This window comes from Mercenaria mercenaria, chromosome 17 (assembly GCF_021730395.1).
Source record: "Mercenaria mercenaria strain notata chromosome 17, MADL_Memer_1, whole genome shotgun sequence".
Classification (NCBI taxonomy): domain Eukaryota; kingdom Metazoa; phylum Mollusca; class Bivalvia; order Venerida; family Veneridae; genus Mercenaria; species Mercenaria mercenaria.
Window position 1 is genome coordinate 20,731,221 of NC_069377.1, and position 14,681 is coordinate 20,745,901.

At 35.9% G+C, this 14,681-nt stretch overlaps 1 protein-coding gene across 1 annotated transcript in view; it reads right to left on the reverse strand.

Moving 5' to 3' along the window:
- LOC123536061 (xanthine dehydrogenase-like) overlaps window positions 1-10,242 on the reverse strand; it is an 85,725-nt gene extending 75,483 nt beyond the window's left edge. The window contains exons 1-7 of the mRNA XM_053529220.1: window positions 10,140-10,242; window positions 8,328-8,467; window positions 7,256-7,425; window positions 6,126-6,286; window positions 4,636-4,712; window positions 3,305-3,366; window positions 1,951-2,170 (exon numbers count right to left, since the gene is read on the reverse strand). Of these exons, the coding sequence (XP_053385195.1) occupies window positions 1,951-2,170; window positions 3,305-3,366; window positions 4,636-4,712; window positions 6,126-6,286; window positions 7,256-7,425; window positions 8,328-8,467; window positions 10,140-10,186 (877 nt within the window). The 5' untranslated portion in view covers window positions 10,187-10,242. The remainder of the gene's footprint in view (window positions 1-1,950; window positions 2,171-3,304; window positions 3,367-4,635; window positions 4,713-6,125; window positions 6,287-7,255; window positions 7,426-8,327; window positions 8,468-10,139) is intronic.
- Between the last annotated feature and the right edge of the window lie 4,439 nt (window positions 10,243-14,681).

Consider the following 14,681-nt stretch of genomic DNA (forward strand, 5'->3'; position numbering starts at 1 on the left):
GACTAACTTTACAAAGAGGTGCATGACTGCCTTGACCACGAGACATATAAGATGTACTTGACCACACTGAACATGAGAGACGTAGGGCCGCCTTAACAATGAGGCGTATAAGCCTAACTTTACAACGAGGTGTATGACTACCTTGGCCAGGAGAGACGTAGGACCACCTTAACAATGAGGCGTATAGGCCTTACTTTACAACGAGGTGTATGACTACCTTGGCCCTCCTGGCCCTCCTATATTTACCTGTACATCTACACAGACGTAGGACCGCCTGAACAATGAGGCGTATAGGACTAACTTTACAAAGAGGTGCATGTCTGCCTTGACCACGAGACATATAAGATGTACTTGACCACACTGAACATGAGAGACGTAGGGCCGCCTTAACAATGAGGCGTATAAGCCTAACTTTACAACGAGGTGTATGACTACCTTGGCCAGGAGAGACGTAGGACCATCTTAACAATGAGGCGTATAGGCCTTACTTTACAACGAGGTGTATGACTACCTTGGCCAGGAGAGACGTAGGACCACCTTAACAATGAGGCGTATAGGCCTAACTTTACAACGAGGTGTATGACTACCTTGGTCAGGAGAGACGTAGGACCACTTTACTAATGAGGCGTATAGGCCTTACTTTACAACGAGGTGTATGACTACCTTGGCCAGGAGAGACGTAGGACCGCCTTAACAATGAGGCGTATAGGCCTAACTTTACAACGAGGTGTATGACTACCTTGGCCAGGAGAGACGTAGGACCGCCTGAACAATGAGGCGTATATGACTAACTTTTCAAAGAGGTGTATGACTACCTTGGCCACGAGAGACGTAGGACCGCCTGAACAATGAGGCGTATAGGACTAACTTTACAACGAGGTGTAATATTACCTTGGCCAGGAGAGACGTAGGACCAACTTAACAATGAGGCGTATAGGCCTAACTTTACAACGAGGTGTATGACTACCTTGGCCAGGAAAGACGTAGGACCACCTTAACAATGAGGCGTATAGGCCTTACTTTACAACGAGGTGTATGACTACCTTGGCCAGGAGAGACGTAGGACCGCCTTAACAATGAGGCGTATAGGCCTTACTTTACAACGAGGTGTATGACTACCTTGGCCAGGAGAGACATAGGACCGCCTGAACAATGAGGCGTATAGGACTAACTTTACAACGAGGTGTATGACTACCTTTGCCAGGAGAGACGTAGGACCGCCTGAACAATGAGGCGTAACGGACTAACTTTACAACGAGGTGTATGATTACCTTGGCCAGGAGAGACGTAGGACCGCCTGAACAATGAGGCGTATAGGCCTTACTTTACAACGAGGTGTATGACTACCTTGGCCAGGAGAGACGTAGGACCGCCTGAACAATGAGGCGTATAGGCCTTACTTTACAACGAGGTGTATGACTACCTTGGCCAGGAAAGACGTAGGACCACCTTAACAATGAGGCGTATAGGCCTAACTTTACAAGTATGACTTGCTGAACCACGAGATGTATAGGACCGTCTTGACATGTGGTGTGTTAAGACTTCCAAGACTAGGAAGTCTGAAGGACAAACGCTAAGAATAAATGTGGAGGGTAAACTTGACCAATAGGTGTGTAGGACAACCTTGATTAAAACGTGTATAGGTACATTTTAATCAATAGGTGTATATGTCCATCTTGACTACGAGGTGTGTAGGGCAAACTTGACCACGGTGTTAAGGACCATCTTGATGTAAAGTGTTTAGGACCACTTTGACCAGAAGGGGAATGGTTTATCCTAGACCCATCCATCAATTCCATCAATCAAATTTATTGTAAGAACTATTAGTTTTAAAGAGATAGTTGTCACACGTGTATTCAAGAAAACATAACTATTTCTCAGGACAACTGGTTTCGCTGGAGGTTATAGAAACATCAGCTTCTAGTGTTGGACAAGAAATGACAATTTTACCTGTGCCTGTGTTGGCACCTAGCAGTCTGACTTTCTGTCCGCTTGTCTGACTCAATATTTGATAAAGGTTAGCAAGATCTGTTGCTTTCTCCCATCTTGTGTCTCCAAACACCATCTGAATGGACCGAGGGTCGTCATGGCTCGAACATCCACCGCCACAGTTAGCGGACCGAGACGCACAAGGTTGGCCAGTTGTCTTACACAGTTTGGTAGATAAATCCTGTATATCAAGAAAAAACTAAAGGCGTCTTAAAAGTCTGATCGGCCTGCGTACTTGTTAAATACTACGTTTGTAGAATTTTTCCGTACATGCATACAAACAGCCTATATTATACCAGTCTTAAATGTTTGAAAAATAAGGTTTTACATATCAAGTTTTTGTAAATAACCTGTAGAAAATGACTTAAAGAGTTAAAATACGAAACTGAAACTGATAATTAATTTATAGGATATGTAAAGTTATTTTCCTGGACTTAACTCATTAACACCTGCAGCCATATCGCCGCTTAATTACTGGTATCAATTTTCCGATTCATTCCGGAGTCACTTATCGATTTATCTGCTTTGTATGTCTGTGGATTTTCACTGATAATCAATAATCGATAAGATCTAGGCATCCTTTGATCAAAATTAGGGACAATTAAACATCTGTAAACGATGAATAAAACTGAAATTTTCACAACTGATACTACGATTCATGATCTAATCAATAATTTAAAATTTACTATTATTTTGATTTGCAAAATTGTTTTACAGGCCAACTGAAGTAACATGAATATGGAAAACTGCAATATTCAAGAAAGATTGGACATAGAAAAACTGTCATTACTTGATTATTTTATATTTATTCAAATATCATCTATTGCTAAACGTTAAAGCAAATGACATTATGAAAGAACAAAATTATACTTTATTTAATAAAATTAAAAATACTGAATAAAAAAAGATTCTTCGGTATAATGGAATGAGAAGATAAAACAGGCAATACCTACAAAAAACTTTCTAATTCCGATATTTTGTAATGAGTATATTAAAAAATATGCTTAAATAATAAATATTTTGATTGTTTCGATCGCTTCCGGGTGCTATAAATCTTTAGAGTAAAATATTTTCATTGGTTGACTTTGACAGCAGTCCAATCGTTGGTACTCTTACAGACGTAAAATCACGCCACGCGGCATACAGTACTATCAGGCGGATAGCGCATTTATGCGACCCTCGGCATACACGCCTGTTATCTTTTGACGGATAAATACGACATGCGGTACTCGATAAGAGTTACAATGAACGCATAAATGCGATCTGCGTCCTTAAAGAGTCAAAATAATGTTCGGATGTAACTCTAATAATATACCTCAATATCCGGAGGCGTGGCAGGCACAAGAGACTTCATGGCGTCAAGAATGGGACGGTACCCTGAAATCAGAACAATTGAAAAACGTCAAAGATAGAGCAGACCACACTCAATAAAACTGTTATGGTATATACATCAAGACACCTCAGTTTCCTGAAACAACTGTACAAACATATTTCAACCGTAAATCAGAGTAAAAATAATTGTAGATAGATCTAGTGGAATTATGAATGTATTTATGAAATACCAACTTATGTCATTTTTTGTGCTAGTTCTTTTTAAACAGTTTGATAGTTCTATTGTTATGCGGGGTAATATCCATTTCAAATATCAATGTATGGGACTCTTCCAAATTGTAAATTATAATGTCACAGACAGAAAATTCATCCACTTTAATAATTAGCGTTTTCTTTTTTAGCCATTGCTTTACTGGCTATAGCTCTAAATCAACTACCATGTTTCAACCTCGCGTCGTGTGAGTTTTCATTCTATTTCTATGTGACCGCATCACACAAATATTCTGGACGTGTAAAAAATACTCCAATATTTATTTCTTATATTCTTGGTATTGTGTGAGTGTGCGAAAATAAAACAAGCAGTAACGGATTCTAGGATAATTATGAACTTTATAATTCGATATATTCGGAATCACTCCGCTCTACGGTTAGGGTTAGGTTTAGGGTTTGGGGTTTAGGGTTAGGGTTGAAATTGACCCCACCCTAGGGCAAACTTTGATTCAGTGTTGTTATATTTTCTGGTGTGTAATTATTTGGTGTATTATATTTTCTGATGTGTAATAAAGTTCCGCTTAAGCCGGTGCCAGGGGGCGTGAGAGGTGTTGCACATTTCATTACCTCTCATGAACAGACTCAATCAAACCGAGTCTGCTATTATTATTCTTGGTTGCATTCTTTGCTTCCAAGGGATCTTTTTACAGATTGTATTACATGGAGTTGTATAGGGAAAACCTTTAAAACTCTTCTTGTCTTGAACCACAATGCACAGAACTTTGATATTGGGCATGTAGCATTGTCTAGTGGACCTCTACCAACATTGTTCATATTATGACCGGTCTATGCACAATGAAATGTTGATTCTTCAGGTGTGTTGGTTGAAATATTACTCAATAAGCACAGGCTATCAGTTCTTTCAGGGCTTTGATTATGTATCCTTTTATGTGAAATCGGAAATTAAACTAAAATGCGAATTTGCATTTCCCTTTCAGCTTAAGAATGTGTTGTCAACGATTGCCAAGGACTACTTATGACTTTTATGAAGATTTCCATGCCATTGGCTATGGGTTAGGTAGTGTGAAGTTCATAAATATTTACCTGTACATCTACACAGGTTACCCTCGAAGTTGTCCTCGGTATCCTGCTTTGTTAAGCTGGGGTACTGTTGCATCAACCTGATCGTTCAAACATGGAGTTTCATGTTTCGAATGGATAAAGTAGTATTCAACTTGTTGAAAAGACACAAATGCAGCAAGCATTCAGCTGGAGGTTGTATGTTTCGAATGGATACAAATAGCATTCAACAGGAAATTTTTTGTTCCCAAATGGACAAAACTAGCTCTTAACTTGATTGTTTTTGTTCCCAAAGGCATAAGGCTAACATTCAATTAGAAATTCTATTGCACAATAAATTACTATTACTATTACTAGCATTCAACTGGATGTAGATAAAGCTAGTACTTAACTAGAGATTTAATATTCCGAATGGATAAAACAGCTAGCATTCAAATTGAAATTTTTGGCTCCAAAAACATAAAGCTATCACATCAGCTTGAGACTTTACTAGTATGTTCCCAAAAAACATAAAGCTAGCACATCAGCTTGAGACTTTACTAGTATGTTCCCAAAAACATAAAGCTAGCACATCAGCTTGAGACTTTACTAGTATGTTCCAAAAAAAAAATAAAGCTAGCACATCAGCTTGAGACTTTACTATAGTATGTTCACAAAAACATAAAACTTGAGACTTTATGCTCCCCAAAACATAAAGCTATCATTAAACAAGAGATTGTATGAACGTATGGATGAAACAAGCGTTCAACGTTCAGAAGAGATGAAACGAAATTACCACTTAACTAGAGAAAATTTAGTGGTAAAAATGAAAATTCCGTAGACATATAAAAATTATATACTTCATTTTGAGAATCGAGAAAATTTACTGTGAGACTACGCTGTATTTGTAAATATTATGATGATGACGTCAGTATATAATAATTATAGGTCACAGATTACAAACAATTAAACACAGTAGTATCCATATATCTTATCAAACTGCGGTGATTTTTTTTTATAAAGTCAGGTCAATAGAGGACACTACTCGTGATTAGATGTGCTTGCTAAGAGTTGTACAATTACAAGCTAACTTTTTGTAAAAGCATGTGAGCCGCCCTTTTACTACGCTAATGTTCAACTTAACTGAGACAGAAACATACGTGAAGTACATAATACTGGTAAACCATCGACAAGTTACACATAAAGAAATGAGATTCAGTCAAACACTCTCCTTGAATTTATATTTTCAATAGCTGGTTCTAAACATGACAATGTATTTACAATTGCTCGCACAGAAAGCAACCCTTCTGTCTTAACAAAAGTTCTATCGTAACACCGACCTGGTCACACGGTATTGTTACACTGCGCAGCAATATGTTGCAATATTTGTGTAACGTAATTCTCACTATTTTATTTTAATTAATTTAGGATTGCCAGAATGTAACCATACAGAATAAACTTTGGAACAAAAGAAATCATAATATAAGCGTTCAGATGTCAATGTAGTCCAATGTAGGTAGTGCAGCTGTACTCACCCGTACATATTCATGACATGTCCAGGACTACAGTACCCACACTGGGTTCCACCGTAACTTGATAGTGTTGACTGGATCTTATGCATTGTTGTTTTAGTGGAGCCCAGTCCCTCAATGGTGGTGATTTCCCAACCATCACATACAAATAATGGACATAGGCACTGAAAATATAAGTCATATAAAATAATCAAATATCTACAAACAATAAAAAAAAACTATTAAACTATCCTGACTTTTCTTTTCTTCCTAAACATAACAGAGAAAATTTCCCGTTCAAGGGACCGTTTGAAAAATAGTTATCGCTAATGCAATCTTTAACTATTGGGTCTAGGAATTATGTATTGCAATTGAAAAACTACGCATGAATGAAAATGTAATTTTCGTCAGTAAATCAGAAAAATACAGATCACAGTAAAACAAGTGGAATCGGATTTACATCTGATTTAAAGGACTGATATATTTTTATTTTCAGAAAGGAATTCCTCCTATTTTTCTAAGTATCGTTTAAAGTTATCATCGAAAGTAATCTGTTATGACATTTATTTTTACGTGAATGTGTGTGTCTGTGTGTGTGTGTGTGTGTGTGTGTGTGTGTGTATAGGACTTTGTAAGAATATGGCAAATGCATATAACTATCATCAGATGTTTTATAAACATAGGAGTAAACATTAGATATGAAATCGCAACTTCTGATCCTAAGTCCTGGTTGGAACTCAAATCTGTAAGAAGATCCTTTTGAAGCATAGAATGCACCCAGGTAAAATAATAGCAGACTCGGTTTGATTAAGTCTGTTCATGAGAGGCAGTGGAAAGTACAAAACCCCTCACACCCCCATGCACCGGCTTTAAGAGAATTCTATTATATAGCTAACGAATGGACTCCATTATCCCGAAGGACCAGAAAATATAACAAGACTTGTCTTACTTTTGAACCCATTTTAAACAGCCTCGTGAAATTGTTTTCTGTACAATAAATTCAAATGTATTTCAGTAAAATGGGTAAACTGCAGGTCAGTTAACACTTCACCAAATGGACAAATTATTCGCTAGAGACTGACAACTTCCCCGCATACATAAGGGTTGTGTACGAACCCCAAGGGTAAAAGTAACTCGAATATTGGTAAACCTACTGAGTTGATATTGGCTGTGACTGGTGTGCCATTCGGGTTCAAGGTCATCTTGGCTACCACAATACAAATACCACATCCACCTTCTTTACAGAACACCTTGGTTCCCATAGACAGGCGTGATTGTCTTAGGAAGTCACTGAGCGTCGCTGAGGAGCTGTACTCATTACCAACTGAATGATAAATTGCATGGATTTGCACATTCTTTATTAATGTAAATAATACATTTTGTATTATCAAAATATTGTTGTTACATTGCCTGTATATAATATGTGAACTTCGTATTCATAGTGAAGGAACGTTGTACAAAATCTTGAGAGCCACAAACACAAATATAGATAAGAATGTTTTTTATTCGTTTTACTGTTAAAACAAAACACATGGGCACTGCATTTACTACTTTTACTAAATGGTAAACTAGACCTAAATGTCATATTTTATAACAGGAACAATCAGATATATTTTTGTGTAAACATAACAACAAAAAGTTTATATGTATTAAAGTGTACACATTTTATACATGTGTATCTAAACACAGTGTAAACTTGTTCTACAACTAAAAAAGTGGAAGTTTTTTTATCAAAACAATGTACTGCTTCCTTGTGAATTTTGCGCTACATACACAATTCGTATATATCTTGTTTGTTTATTTTGGGTTTAACGCCGTTTTTCAACAGTATTTCAGTTATGTAATGGCCTAACCAGTGTTCCTCGATTCCTTATCAGTACAAACTTGTTCTCTGCACTTAACTGCCAACTTCCCCACATGTATGAGTGAGAGGTGGAGGGCGAATGATTTCAGACACAATGTCTTTTTTCGTGACGGAGAACATTCGGCCCGCCCGAGGATCGAACTCACGACCCCGCGCCTCTCCCTACCGAGCTAAGCGGGCGGGTCAATTTATATATCTAGTATGATGAAGCTTTTCTATATCTGAAGATAAAACATGGGCATGTTGTAACTTAAACCGGACAAACTACAGGCTTAGGCTTTTTTGATACGAATGATGTGTCAAAACTTAATTCGAAAATTAGACGTATTTAATTTGGTTTGAGATGTACAAATGTATTTTACCAGTGATTTGCTTTCCATTGACGCTAAAAGTTATGGACGACTTGTATGGAGCAATGGACCGGAACCTGAAGAAATGTCCACAGTTTTCACATGTGGATGCAAATACCCCATCATTACGGGCATTTAGCGGTGTCACGTGACTGAAATGAAAACCAGTATCACCTGCATGTAAGATACCTGTTACTAATAAAGTTACGTTATAACAATTCCTTTGAACTGTTTGAATGCCTGGAACAATTTAGTCAGCTAGAGAACGCACACAGTTTGCTGGCTATTGTCTTAAAAAGCGTTTGATTAAAGTTCCATAACGCTTTGAATTTTATGTTAAAAACTGATGAAGTAGTTGTCCAAAAGAAAATTTGCATTTATACACTAAACAAACAAATGAGAAAAAATTAGTGAAAAAAGAATTTGATAAGAAAATTATATATTTTATGCTCAAAACAAAAAACATGCGACAGCCACAACAAACATTATGAGCCTTTAATCATTTCTTTTACATGTTATTTTTCGAAACAGTTTCCTAAATATTTTCGGAAACAAATGGTAGTCATACATCATTTTAAAGGTATCCAGGGTGAAATAGTTTGAACGTTATGAATTTGCATACATCTTATTTCTTTGCGTCGATGAAAATGTTGATGCAAAATGACTGATTTACAAGCTTGTATTTTATGCAAATATACATGTTTTTGTAACATTTACTACTATATTACCTTATTGTTTTCTTTCTTTACCTGGAGTCACTTCCCTTTAATTCACGTCCGCCATTTGCGTTACCAAACACAAATATCAAAACATTGGTACGTATTCAGTTTGATTGATAAAGACTTCTCTGCAGCTTATTTCAATCATATTTAAACAAGAAAAAATGTTTGGACTATCCTTAGCATTTATTTTGATAAGCTTTTATATTTAAAAAGTGGTTCTAATTCAATTTACATACTTTAACCTGCCACCCTTACAGGCACGTTTTAATAGTATAATGGTATGTCCCAATATAGAGAGACCGGACCATCTTTATTGTCGGCCAATCATACAGGTATATTTTGTCATGTGACTATTTTGACCAATCAAAATCAATGTCATCATGTACGAGTGAGTGAGGGCAAGGGGTAGATAGTAGTTTTGCCAGAGGAGTCTTGGCTTCCAATGTATTCTCTTCGAGAAATAGCGAATTAATTACTGCTAGGACTTTAGGACCTTAATATTACTGAAACCATATTTATTGCGTGTGTCCGGAGAAGGAAGTAGGTAATATTAGCCAGCAGCCTGGGTCATAGCTGTAGTGAAGACTTGGTATAGAATTTTGTCTGAAAGGGTTTCTCGCGGATGCTTTGGTGTCCGGAGACCTATATACTTACATAAAGATTTAGATAGTACTAAGTGTGTTTTGTAGATTTTGTAGATAGACAGCTTTAATTCTTCTGGGTACTTTGGCGCCCTGGGAAGCAAAGCTTGTCTTAAAAGCCTAAGGCAGAAAAGTACAGACATTTTTGTGTTTTTTAATTTCTGATTAAATAATTGATCCTTAAAAAATTCTAATCATTTCTGAAATCATTGGTATCTAATCACTAGGCAGGTAGCCTGGGGAAAATTGATCATATTATTGTACAATAGTTCTTGTTGTGTAGTTCGTAGAATTATCCGCTCGGAAAAGATCGTTATAAATCTAAAAACGATCAAATATCTTTAGCGAGTAGACAGTGTCTATTAACATGCCTCAAGATGAATAATGCCAAAACTGTTTCTGTTTTTTTAAGACATACGCTTGTAACTTGTATTCTAAAATGAAATAAAATATACGCTAACCTTGTTTTGCAAACAGGACAGGAGATAAAATTCTCCTTGTGATCCATGTCCTCACGTAGTGTACAAACAACTGATGTAATACAATGATCGTCCGTCTGTATGTGTTTATATCTTTATATATACATGCGTGTTGATAACAACTCCACTGTCATATTATAGTACAATGAACAAACTACTTACTGCTGTTGAGGTTTACAGTTTGATTTCCGCACGTTGTCACATCTTTTGTGTTTTGCAATAACGTATTCTATGCTGACCATACAGAACACTTTAAATTAATAATTTGTATTGTAACCCTGATCATATTTTGTAAAAATTATTCTATACATATTGAAAGCAGCGACCTTAACTTTTCCTTGTTACTGACCTGTCATGTCATATGTACTGGTCCGCCTAATTTTGTTGCAGGTGTCTAACTGTGGTTAGGCGACGCAAATCTGCCCGTTTTTACAAACAGACAGCTCATACGGCGGCAGAGAAGTTGTAAGATAAGTATTGCTGTTTTAGGGATCTCCAAAGAGACTGCGTAGTGATCAGTAGATAGATAGATAGATAGATTTATTTCGATTATTGAGCAAACATAACATAGTTACAATACATGCATATAATAAAATTTATAATCACATATAAAAGTTGTCATATGAAGTAATGTGTTATGAACTATGTCAGTCACATCAATATCAAGGATGACACAAGAAAGAGAAAAACAATCTCTTATTTCCATTGTGGTCCTTGGTACCAATGGTCTGACATAGAGAGGCATGAAACATTAACATGAATATATATAAAAAAATTACCGAGTTCATTATTATAAAATAACGTATATGTTATGCATATGTAATTATAATTGCTCAATTTATGATTCTTAATTAAATGAAAGACATATGAATAAATAGACAGTATTAGACACCAATATCACATCAATATCACCGTACATTGTAAAAATATAATTTCTTAAAAAAATGCATTACAACCAGGGACTAGATAACAGAAAGAACACATAAGTTCAGCAATGAAGCTTATCGTTAAGAAAGTGGTCCTTTACCGCCCTTTTAAAACTAGATATTTTGGGCAATTGTCTTATGTGGGGAGGCAGCATGTTCCATAACTTGCAGCCCAAGTAGGAAAAAGACTTTAGGCCAAAACCTTTAACTTTCGGTGGCACAAATGACCCATTTTGGCTAGATCTAGTTTGGTATGTGTGAACAGAATCCTGTTTAACGATATGATGACCCATGTAATCAGGGGATTGACCATTTTTTATTTTAAAAACATGACAAAGAGTAATTTGTTCAACTCTTCTGGAAACGGGTAACCAGTCTAGGGAAATAAAATGATGTTGTTCAATATGACATCTGTGTTCCAAGTTCAATACAAATCGGATGAATTTATTTTGTGTAACCTGTAGTTTGTCCTTCCAAAATTTTGTTAAACCAGGATACCAAAATGAACAAGCATAGTTAAAATGGCATTGAATAAGGGATAAAACCAAAAGTCTTTTAGCATGTTCATTAAGATAGGCCTTCTTTCTATAAAGAAATTTTAACCTGGCATTAGCTTTCTTAATAATGGAACTAGCCATAGATTCACCAGTTAAACTCTGATCTAAGGTTGCACCCAAGTATTTGACAGCTGAGGTAGGATTAATAATTTGACCATTACACTTTATATTAAGGTCCCTATTAGTCCTAAGTTTAGGCTTGGAACCAAATATAATAGATTCAGTTTTACCCAGATGTAGAGACAATTTATTATCAATTAACCATTGACTAACCATTTCAAGATCTTTAGCTAGATCATTTTCAATAGATGACTTAGTTTTACCAGAGACCATTATAGCAGAATCATCAGCATAGAGTAACAGTTTATTTTTAACCACTGCAGACATATCATTCACATAAATTAAAAACAAAAGAGGTCCTAGTATTGACCCTTGCGGAACACCACAAGTAATTTTACAAGGCTTAGAAAAGGTTCCAGAGACATCTACAAGTTGTTGTCTGTCAGATAAATATGATCTGAACCAACGTAATACATCAGGGCCAAGACCAAGGCCTTCAAGTTTCATAAGAAGGATAGAATGATCCACAGTGTCAAATGCCTTCTGGAGATCAAGTAAAATCATGCCTATGAGATGACCTTTATCCATTTCAAACTTGATATAATCAGAAAGATGTATGAGACATGTATCAGTTGAAAATCCTCTTCTGAAACCAGACTGAAACTTGTACAATAATTTTTTGTCATTGAGATAGGAATCAACTTGGTCATAAACAACCCTCTCAAAAATCTTGGAAATTATACTAAGTATGGACACAGGGCGGTAATTACCAACATCTGTTTTATCATTTTTCTTAAAAAGGGGAACAACTCTTGCAGATTTCAACTCATCTGGTACTACCCCTTGAATTAAAGACAAATTTATGATATGTGTGAGAGGACAAGCTATAATAGATGCACTATCTCTAACAAACTTACAAGGAATACCATCCAGTCCAGTAGATTTACTTACACTGAGTTTACTTAAATATTTTAAAATTTTATTCTCAGACATGACTGAAAAAGAAAAATTATTAGGAAAAACACCTTTTTGTGAGTAAAAAGAAAAAACAAAATTCCTTCCATATCTTTGGAGGGACCTAGGCAATTTATCTACCAATTTAGAAGCAACTGTTGTGTAAAAAACATTGAATTTCTCAGAAACTTTTTGCTTATTAAAACATATCTCATTATCATCATCCATTTTAAGACCAATGTTAGAACGAGATGATGTATTAGACTTCTTAGATGGCAAGCCAAGGTTCTTGAGTGCATCCCAAAGAGACTTAGAATCAGACTTGTTTTCTTCTATTTTCTCTTTAAAAAAAATTCTGTTTTGCCTTATGAATTAAGTATTGAGTTTTATTTCTGAGCTGCTTAAAATTTTCCAAACTAACATCTAACCTGTCCTTTTTATACACATGAAACGATTTATCTCGTTCATTTATACTTTGTAGAATTTCTTGGGTAATCCAGGGCTCAGTGCGTTGTTTTATTCTAACCTGTTTGACAGGTGCTACGTTATTTACAGCTGTTAAAAATATAGATTTGAATGATTCCCAAGCAAAAGAAACATTATCACACAAAATAACAGAGCTCCAGTCTGCATTCAATAAAATATTCTGAAAATCTTCTCTATTATAATTTTTCATGGATCTTACTTTAACATTATTATGCACACCTATAAAACTTTTACTAACTTTTCTTGTACAATATGTCATTTGATGATCACTTATACCTGTATTTATCACACCAGACTGTATAATCTTGTCAATGTCAGACACTAGAATGAGATCAATTATAGTAGATGACAATTTACCAATCCTTGTAAAATCAACAATTAACTGTTTAAAATGAAACATGTCAATAAAAGTTCTCAAAGTAGATGATAAAGTACACTTTTTGTTATTTTTAGACACATCAGTGTTGAAGTCTCCTAAAATCACTGTTTCAAATGAAGTAAAATGTGATGTATTCAAACATACTGATTCTAAAATATTATAAAAGTTCGACTGTTTTGGAGGACGGTAGATAACGCCAAAAATGATGGGTTTCGTCTTCGGTAGTAAAAATTCACACCAGATTGCTTCAAGTTCATCATGTAAAAGATCTTTCCGTGGATTAAAAGCTAAATCACTCCTTATGTAGATACAGACACCTCCACCATTCCTGTTTCTGTCTTTTCGTAAGATGTTGTAGTTTTCAATGTGAATTTCGGTATCAAAGATGGAATCGTCCAGCCAAGTTTCAGAAATTCCAATACATGCTGCTCTAGTTTTATGAGCAAGTAAACGAATGTCATCAATTTTGGGTAAAAGACTTCTTACATTTAGATGAATAAAATGAAGTCCACGTTTATAAAAAACTTTATATTCTGAAGAAACTTCATCTGTTGATTTTGGACCGGGGCAAGGATGTATGTCCCCACATAGAAGAATACTGACTGGTAACCAGTAACGTAACTTCTTTAGCAAAACCATCTCAGAATCTGTAAAACATGTACTGCGCATTATCCTCCTGGTGTAATGGCTATACTGAGCGTTTTAATTCATGCAACAACGTCTTGTGTATGCTTGGAACATAAGAGGACTACCTGAAAAGTGACTGGAAATGAGTGATTTTATAGGCTTTTTTTTCACCACACTGTCTCATGGTTGGCTGGCATCCACGTTTAGCTGGGAATCATACTTAGGAACCGGGCGAAAACACATTCCCCCATCTTCAGTGCTGTTATATTTTCTAGTCCTTTGGGATCATGGAATCCATTCAACAGATGTGTAATAGAGTTCCGCTTAAGCCGGTGCTAGAGAGGTGTTGCACATTTCATTACCTCTCATGAACAGACTCAATCAAACCGAGTGTGCTATTATCCTTCTGGGTTGCATTTTATACTTCCAAAGGATCTTTTTACAGATTTTATTAACTATCACAACAGCAATCTTTAAGTGCCATGTGTCTCCCCGTACTTGAATTCAGTGTTGTTATATTTTCTGGTCCTTTGGG